Source organism: Mandrillus leucophaeus, unplaced genomic scaffold, assembly GCF_000951045.1.
Source record: "Mandrillus leucophaeus isolate KB7577 unplaced genomic scaffold, Mleu.le_1.0 Scaffold88, whole genome shotgun sequence".
Taxonomy (NCBI): domain Eukaryota; kingdom Metazoa; phylum Chordata; class Mammalia; order Primates; family Cercopithecidae; genus Mandrillus; species Mandrillus leucophaeus.
In genome coordinates this window covers 755,069-764,732 of record NW_012109585.1, presented here as the reverse complement: position 1 = coordinate 764,732, position 9,664 = coordinate 755,069, and the positions used below count along the sequence as shown (strand labels likewise).

The following is a 9,664-nucleotide window of genomic DNA, read 5'->3' as shown; positions in this document are numbered from 1 at the left end:
GGCCTCCCAAAGTGCTGGGATTACAGGCTTGAGCTGCCGCGCCTGGCCAATTTTTTGAATTTTTAGTAGAGACGGGGTTTTACCGTGTTAGCCAGGATGGTCTCAATCTCCTGACCTCGTGATCCGCCCGTCTCGGCCTCCCAAAGTGCTGGGATTACAGGTGTGAGCCACCACGCCCAACCAGTATTATAAGATGTTTATAGGTGTTTGGGTTTTTTGTTGTTGTTGTTGTTGTTGTTGTTTTTGAGATGGAGTCTTGCTCTGTCACCCAGACTGGAGTGCAGTGGCATGATCTTGGCTCACTACAACCTCTGCTTCCTGGGTTCAAGCGTCTCTCCTGCCTCAGCCTCCCCAGTAGCTGGGATAGCTGGGATCACAGGTACCCACTACCACACCCGGCTACTTTTTTGGATATTTAGTAGAGACGGGTTTTCTCCATGTTGGTCAGGCTGGTCTTGAACTCCTGACCTCATGATCTGCCCTCCTCGGCCTGCCAAAGTGCTGGGATTACAGGCATGAGCCACGGTGCCTGGCCAGGTTTTTTTTGTTTTGTTTTGTTTTGTTTTGTTTTTAAAGCATTCTCAGGTACATTTAGAAGACACTGGCTGAAAAGAGTAACCGGGTTTCTTTACTACAGGACTTGTCAGAGCTTTTATATGGTAATGAGCTTTGTGAACCTTTAAGGGGTATTTGAGCATACAGTATGATGTGTTTCCTAGGCTCATTTGGCCCCTGAGCCCCTTTGCTACAGAATATCTCCTGCATCTAGTATCCTTAGGGACACATTATGGAGAAGAGTCTTTAAGCCACCTTTCATTGGTTGTCCCAGGTATTCTACTATTTTTTGTATCTTTGATATGTCTTTTGGTAGTTCATTTCCTTGGTGATTTACAATTTTTGATTGTGACTCCATGTTCAGAGGATGTCATATCCTGGGAATCTAGGTTTTCCCTGGGCTGTGGACCCTATAGGGCAGGTTTACTGGTTTAGGAAAAAGGTTTTGTATTAGACATTGTCTTAGATATTTCCTATACCACCTGGGTGATGTCAGTTCAAACTCTAAATTTGTAGGTGGCATGAGCCTAGGATTTGGGTTTCTTGAAGATGTAGTTTTTACTCCCTATCTTGCTCCTTTCCCTTGCCTCCCACCCCACTGCATTCCTCAGCCCATAGGAGATGGTGAGCTTCCTTCCCCTTACTCATAGCACATGGGCAGAGTTCATGTAGTCTTAGTTTTACAGCTGGGGCAAATCTGTCCACAGGAGCCTGTGGCCTAGACACCCTACCCAATGGGACACCAGTCCTCAGTTAAAGCCCATATCTGAATTGTCTCTGGGAGCCATTTTGGCTTCAACTTCCACTCAGCTGCCTGGATTGAATTCCTTCTTATTTAAAACACTCAGGCATTTTCTTCTGGCTTTTGTGTATGGCTCAAATCTTTATTTTTTTCTGTAATACATCATTTTCACGTGTTTGGAGCTACAGGGAAAGATTCCTTCCAAAGCAGTTCAGTCTACCATATTGACTGGCAGACATTCTCCATCCCTATGTCATCCTGCACTCATGGTTAGAATTAGTTCCACTGAAGTCTCTCAGCTTGTAAACGTTCCTATCAAACCAGTATGCTTCAGTCCTTTCCTTCTTCTTTGTGGACTCATAGTGAAAGTCTTTTTTACTGACTGTAGGCAGTAATAGAAAGCTGAAGAACGATTTCCAGGCTGAGTGATGTTGCTGTTTTAATTTTTTCATCATTTTTGGTTATCTGAAGTCAGATATCTGGTAGTGTGCTACTGTAGGAAGAGAACCATACGTACATTCACTCGTGCTTTTATTTATTCATCCTATGAAGAAATATTTCTCTGTGTGGCAAATAGCGTATTAGTCACAGGAGAGACACTGGCAAACAGATAAAAACAAGATACCTGCCTTTGCAGAATTTATAATCACATAGAGGAGAGAGATTTTATCAAATATGTGGACAAATAAATATATAGCTACAAAGCGAGAGATGTGGTATGAAGGAAATGTGCAGTGTACTGTGAAAGTGTGGATTGAAATCAGTGGTTCTAATTGCTGTCTTCTCACCAATTTGCTGGGTAGTGTCAGGCAAACGACTTTGTCTCTCTCTGCCTTGCTTTCTCCTTTTGCAAATGGCTAGCAGTTTCACAGGGTCCTTGTGAATCTGAAATGAAGCGACTACAAGAAAGAGCTTTTAAGTATTGTGTGAAAGGGTGATGGTATGGTCAGAAAGGAGAATTCAACGGGGTAGGTTTCTAGGGAGCCTTCAGACCAGGACATCGCTCAGTCAGTGGTGTGCTAGTAAATGTTTAACTGACTCTCTAAAAAACATTCTAAAAGCCCTGATTCATGTGTTGATTCATTTGCTGATTTCCATGGTGTAAATATTTTCATCAAGGCTGACTTCAACTACCAGTGTAATGTCACTAAACGTGGAGTTAGGAAGAGATATGCACAATGAGCTCCTATTGCCACACACCACTGCTCCCAGTTGTCCCTGGAGTTGTGTGTGGCAATGAGGTGAGAGTATGTTAACAAGAGAGTTAACACAACTCTTGTTAAGCTTTCATTTAAGAAACGAAAACAGGGATCCGACAGAATCATTCTTTTGTCTAGAAGCACTATCTTCTTGATTTAAAAGCATGGCAGGAGATTTGGTAAATGGTATTGCCTCAATCCCCGGGAAAGGAATAGGAGACCTAGGGGAGATGTCCCAGGAGGGCTGGGGGATTGTAATTAGGATTATAGGTTTAGGAACTTAGTTTCCCAACTCAACAGTCTGCCTAGGTTTTTGTTTGTTTGTTTTGTTTTTTGTTTTGTTTGTTTGTTTTGAGACGGAGTCTCTCTCTGTCGCCAGGCTGGAGTGCAGCGGTGCAAGCTCAGCTCACTGCAACTTCCACCTCCCGGGTTCAAGTGATTTTCCTGCCTCAGCCTCCCGAGTAGCTGGGGACTACAGGCATGCACCACCATGCCCAGCTAATTTTTGTATTTTCAGTGGAGACGGGGTTTCACCATGTTGGCTAGGATGATCTCGATCTCTTGACTTCATGATCCGCTCATCTCTGCCTCCTCGGCCTCCCACAGTGCTGGGATTATAGGCATGAGCCACCATGCCCGGCCTAGGTTTTAAAAATTAATTGTGTCTCTGAGGTGCAAATTGCATAATGTTTGAGCATGGGTTTTTGGAGTTAAAGGTGAGTTCACATCAGATCTACTCTTCCTGGCAGTGTGACCCTGTACAGCTTGCTAACCTCTTTGAGGCTGTTTCCTCGTCTGTAAAAATGTGAGCAGTGACACCTACTTCACAGAGATTGTTGGTAGATTCAATGAGATCATATGTGTAAAATGCCTAGCACTGTGCTTGTTGTTATTGATAACGTTAGTCCTTCTCAGATCGAATAACAAATCAGGTCCATGTATAGGAACCTAGTTTTTTTTCCCCTGATAGTGTCAAAATTAGCTTCTTTCCCTTCTTCCTATGTTTTGCTGAGAATTGCTCCCAATTGAACTTCTCCCCTTGCCAAGTCAGTGCCCTGCCTTTTTAACTTGAGTCCTTCTTGATCTTCAAAACACATTTTGAAAGCAGGGAAAAGTGCCCCAGGACTCCTCATTTTCCTTGGGACATGCAAGTCCACCCTAGCTTGGCTGCCTGTCTGTCCAGAGGGGTGGAGTGGAAGGACTGGATTCATCTGGTATTCTCTGACCAAGACCTGTGCTTACATCTGAAGTGTGGTGAGCTGGGAGCTATGGAATCTGATTTTCTCCAACTGCTTTCCACATGACAGTCTTGTAGCATACAAGAAATTGGTTCTAGGACATTAATCAGTGAGGAAATGGGGCTATTTCTTTGTTTAAAAAGTGAAACCCTAAGTGTACCTATGAGCAGCTGATTATTTCATCACAAAAAGTAGTAGCTAAGTAGATACCACCCTGTCCTATGATTGAATCTATAGTCTCTGCTTAGATTTTATAGACCAGGGGTTGACAAACTTTTTCTAGGAAGGGCCAGATAGTAAATATTTTAGGCTTTATGTGTTATGGCTTCTCAACTCTGCTACTATAATGTGAAAACAGCCATAGACAATACGTAAACGATGAGTGTGGCTGCCTTCCAACATAATTTTATTTACCAAAACTGGTGGCAAGCTGGATTTGGCCTGTGGGCAGCAGTTTGCAACCCCCCTGCTATTAGACCTATTAGACATTTGAGAGTCAGCTAAGAATAATGGGTTTAGAGCATGAGCACTGAAGTCGGTTCTGTATGTAACCAAGCAGAGCCGGCTCTGCTGCTTTTTAGTTCTGGGAGTTGGGCAAGTCATTTAATAAGTCATAAGAGTATTTAATCATTGGGTTATCTTGAGAATTTGGGGAGGCATTGTTTATGGAGAGTCTCTTGGTGGGAAGGGTTTTTGGGAACCATTTTAGGTACATTGAAAGCTAAAGCAAGTTGGAAGTTTATTTGCTTGTTTATTTTTCAAGCATGAAGTCTAAATGAAAAAAATATGTGGCCTTCTCTAGCTGCTGAGAAGGTCAGTGTTGTTGCCGAATGCTGTGGCTTTCACAGCTGAGTAGGTAAACAGTGCAACTAAGTGGAACCAGTTAGACAAGTGAAACCAAAAATAAAGATAAGGTTAAATATCGACTTTGGTAGATTCAGCTTGCTTTTTTGTTTTTATAACAAAAATTAAGCTGGTTGATAGGGAAGAATGTGACCAATAAATGCTACCCACTCAAGGACTTGTCGTTCATTCTTCAGCAAAGCTTTGCCAATCAATTACCTTGTGTTGTGCTAGGCAGCATTGGGGGATGGCGTGCAGAGACAGAGCTGGTATACTTCTCACTCTGCATAGGCTCACGGTCTAGTAAAGGGGAGTAGAAAGAGGTGTGGCTAACCAACCACATACAAGGCAGAATGGGGTTGCGGCTGCCCATCACCTAACCCAGCAAAGGCAGACTTTATCTGCCGTTGACTCTGTCTTACCTACCAAGATTCCAACCGCCTGTTCCCCAGCCCTGCTCTGTGCTCCAGCCCGGGCAGCTTCCACACATCTCCTTCCATGCTTATTCTGAATTCATTTTCCATTCATTTATTTTAAAAATATTTGAGTTTGTGTTATGTGCCAGCAAATAAGACAAGGTCTCTCATGGATCTTAAGGGCTAGTGGAAGAAACATAGTCAAACAATGCTGTGAGGGTGCGGGACATAGCTCGATGAGAGTTCCTAATAAAAAATGAACTAGACAAGGATTTCTATGGTATATGTGCTTATGTTTGTACACATACAGGTTATTTTATATAGAAATAGGAGCAAACTATACATACGTACTACCCCTTTCCTTTTCTGCTCCCTTCCCTTCCTTTCCTTTCCCTTCCCTTTTCCCCTTCCCTTTCCTTTCCTTGCCAAATTCAAGTTATGTCCAGCCTGACTTAAGTGTATAATTAGGAAACAGGGGCAAAGCATCATTAGCATATTAACACAAAAAAGTGTCCTTAGGTTATGAAAAATTGGAGTCCTTTTTTCCCCTAGCAGATAAAGCTTTCATTTCAAATTTCTGCCATCCTGTAAATTTTGTAGTTTTTTCCCTTAGAATTTATTTTCTTCTCCCTTACACTTCTTTTTCTGAAAAATTAAAAACCTCTTGTAGGTTTGAAAGAATGAACATTCACGTAGTCTTTACCTAAACTCACCATTAACATTTTGCTTCATTTACTTTATCTCTCTAGATTTAATCTTTCATTTTGCTGAATCATTTGGCGGTAAATTGCAGACATTATGACATTCACCCCTAAATATTTTAGCATGTATCTCTTAAGAATGAAGAAAAATTCTCTTTTCTAGCCATAAAGCCAATTATCATACCAATGAAATTTAATATTGATCTAGCAATATTATCTAACATATAGTAGTTATTCACATTTTCCTATAGCCCCCCAAAAGTATTTATAGCTATTTCTTTTAGAGCCATAATCTAATTAAGATTTATGCACTGCATTTAGTTACCTTGTCTATAAATCTCTCTAATCTAGCACTGTGTCCCTATCTTTTTTTGTCTTCCATAATATTAATAGTTTTGAAAATCCAGGCTAGCCATCCTGTAGAATGTTGCAAACATAGAGTTGTCTGATCATCTCCTCACTGTAAAATTCAGGTTATATATTAGTATTTTAGGAAGAATTGTAGTTAGGAGATACTGTGTCTTTTCCATTAAATCACAATCAGGAATATAAGCTTGTCCTCTTATTGGTGGTGTTAAATTTGGTTCTTTGTTTAAAGTGTTGTCTATCAGATCTCTCTATTTGAGGATATTTTCCCTCCACGTAAGTGATATGTAATCTGTTGGGTGATTCCTTGAGAATTGTGAACGTTTCCCCATCCAACAACATTATTATTATTTTTTTAAAGATAGGCTCTTGCTGTGTTGCCCAGGCTGGAGTGCAGTGGCATGGTTACAGCTCACTGCAGCTTCAACCTCCTGGGATCAAGTGATCCTCCCGCCCAGCCTCTCAAGCAGCTGGGACTACAGACACGTGCCAACATGCCTGACTGATTTTTTTTTTTTTGTAGAGATGGGGTCTTGCTAAGTTTCTCAGGCTGGTCTCAAACTCCTGGGCTGCCACCTTGGCCTCCCAAAGTGCTGGGATTACGGGTGTAAGCCACTGCACCTGGCCTTTAACAACTTGATTTTAGCATTCATTGGTGATCTTTGTTCAATCAGTTATTACATTGGTGGTATTGCAGAAATGGTGTTTTTCTAATTCCATCATTCCTTTTTCAGGCATTTTTTTTTTTTTAAATAGAAGAGACCTTCTTAACACTTTTTTAGTATCCATATGGGCTCATGAATTTTTTTTTAATTATTATTATCATTTTTTGAGACAGGGTCTCACTTCGTCTCCCAGGTTGGAGTGCAGTGGTATACTCATGGCACACTGTAGCCTCGACCTCCCAGGCTCAAACAATCCTGCCACCTCAGCCTGCCTAGTAGCTGGGACTATAGGCATGCATCACCATGCCTGGCTAATTTTTGTATCTTGTAGAGATAGGATTTTTCCATGTTGCCCAGGCTGGTCTTGAACTCCTGGGCTCAAGCGATCTGCCTGCCTTGGCCTCCCAAAATGTTGGGATTATAGGTGTGAGCCACCATACCTGGCCATATTATAATTTTTTTAAAAAAAATTAAGAATATTTTATATTGAGGTATATGGATATTAAACACACAATTTGATTAGTTTTGACAAACATATATGCCTATGTAATGCCCACCCTAAACCACAAAAAATTTCCTTTGAACCTTTTTCAGTCATTCCCTGACCCTCCTTCCCCTCAAAGTGGCAGCACGGATCTGATTTCTTCATTATTCTCTTTGATATTTAACTTGTCCCAAATATTGGCATTGAAAGCCCCATCCAGCTGGCTCTTTTTGACGTGTCTTCTCTAATCACATATAAGAAGATGTTTGCTTTATTCTTTTTAATAGCTGAAAATAGAGTTGGCACTCTGTATCCATGAGTTCCATATCCATGGATTCAACTAAGAAAATATTCAGAGGAAAAAAATTCCATAAAGTTCTGAAAAGCAAAATTTGAATTTGCTGCAACACCAAGTACTACATCGAATCCACTTGCACGAAGTGATGTATGGGTGTTATATTAGGTATTATAAGCAATCTTATATAATTATTTAAAGTATATTTATTATTTATATACTTTAAATATATATATTTAAAGTATTTAAATTATATGGGAGGATGATTTAAAGTATATGGGAGGATGTGTGGAGGTTATATGCAAATACCATGTCATTTTATATAAGGGACTTAAACATTGGCAGATGTTGGTACCTGTGGGTGGTTGTAGAACCAGTGCCCTGAGGCTGGCCGTGGTGGCTCATGCTTGTAATCCCAGCACTTTGGGAGGCTGAGGCAGGCGGATCACTTGAGGTCAGGAGTTCGAGACCAGCCTGGCCAACATGGTGAAACCCTGTCTCTATTAAAAATACAAAAATTAGCCGGGTGTGGTGGTGCACGCCTGTAATCCCAGCTACTAGGGAGGCTGAGACGGGACAATCACTTGAACCCAGGAGGTGGAGGTTGCAGTGAGCCCAGATTGTGCCACTCCACTCCAGCCTGGGCAACAGAGCAAGAACAACAACAAAAACAAACAAACAAATAAGAAACACCCAGTGCCCCAAGGATGCTGAGGGATAAGTGTATCTAATGGTATTGATACTCCTTTAATAATTTCTCCATTAGTGGGCTTTAGGTGGTTTCATTTTTTTATCCCGTTACAACCATGCTGCAGCAAAGATCTTGGAGCACATATTCTATTCTCTTACACTGATGTGAGTATAGGCTAGAGCTCTAGAAGTGGTATTTTATTTTATTTTATTTTATTTTATTTTATTTTATTTTGAGATGGAGTCTCGCTCTGTCAACCAGGCTGGAGTGCAGTGGCACCATCTCGGCTCACTGCAAGCTCTGCCTCCCAGGTTCATGCCATTCTCCTGCCTCAGCCTCCCCAGTAGCTGGGACTACAGGCGCCCGCCACCACACCCAGCTAATTTTTTTGTGTTTTTAGTAGAGACGGGGTTTCACCGTGTTAGCCAGGATGGTCTCGATCTCCTGACCTCATGATCCGCCCACCTCGGCCTCCCAAAGTGCTGGGATTACAGGCGTGAGCCACTGCGTCCAGCCAGAAGTGGTATTTTAAAGTCAACGAGTATGCACATTTAAAATTTTGATCGATATTGCCAATACTTCCCTCCCCTCTTAAAAAGCATTATTAATGAAATTTTTCCAGACACTGCTGGTTTCCCCATGGCCCCTCCAACGTTGAATTTTATCTGCCTGTGTGTGTCTGGTGGCACAGGGTTTGAATTTGGACTTATCCTTGAGTAGAGTGAACATCCAAAGTATAGGTCCGCCTTTTTGGTTCTAAGCCCTCTAGTTTTGATTCGCATAGAAATGAAATCTCTCCTCAAGGAGAAATGTTTGCCATTCCTTGTCATTCAGTGTCACATTGACCATCACAGCCGGCTTTGGGCAGAGGGCATTCTTACTGTTTTTATTCTGCATTAACTTTACACAGGACATAAGTGAGGAAATGGAGGCATGGGGGGATGATGACATTGCCCCCAGGGTCTGATCTTCCTGAGCAGCCTCTATAAATTTGGTTCACAGTTACTGCTGTGTATTTTTACCCTTAAATAACTATTGGAACTGGTTTTTATTTTAGAATGAACCATGATGATTCTACGTTTGGGATAGCAGGTTTGTCCTTGTGTGTGTGTGTGTCTGTGTGTCTGTGTATGTAGAGTGTGTGTGTGATCACTCTCTGAGGCCAGCAAGTAAACCAACGCTTTCTGTTTTTATTTTAAATATGAGTCTCAGATTAATTAAACACCTGTGTGGATGACTCATAACTTTTTCTCCTTTTTTTTTTTTTTTAATAGATTGAGGGTTGTTTGAAAGCTTTTATCTCTTTACTGAAGTTGCCCATGTTGCTTTTCTTTATAGGTGTTTGAAGCTGTGATTTCATGGATCAATTACGAGAAAGAAACCCGTTTGGAGCACATGGCAAAGCTGATGGAACATGTCCGGCTTCCTCTCTTACCTAGGGACTACCTAGTCCAAGTGAGTGTTGTATG

The 9,664-nt window shown here is 41.5% G+C and overlaps 1 protein-coding gene across 4 annotated transcripts in view; it reads left to right on the top strand.

Annotated features, from left to right (window-relative positions):
- The window catches only part of KLHL3 (kelch-like family member 3), a 118,121-nt gene that overhangs the window by 64,091 nt on the left and 44,366 nt on the right, over positions 1 to 9,664 (top strand). For all 4 annotated transcript variants that reach the window (XM_011969166.1, XM_011969168.1, XM_011969169.1 and 1 more), the window contains one exon: positions 9,534 to 9,650. In XM_011969166.1, the coding sequence (XP_011824556.1) occupies positions 9,534 to 9,650 (117 nt within the window). The remainder of the gene's footprint in view (positions 1 to 9,533; positions 9,651 to 9,664) is intronic.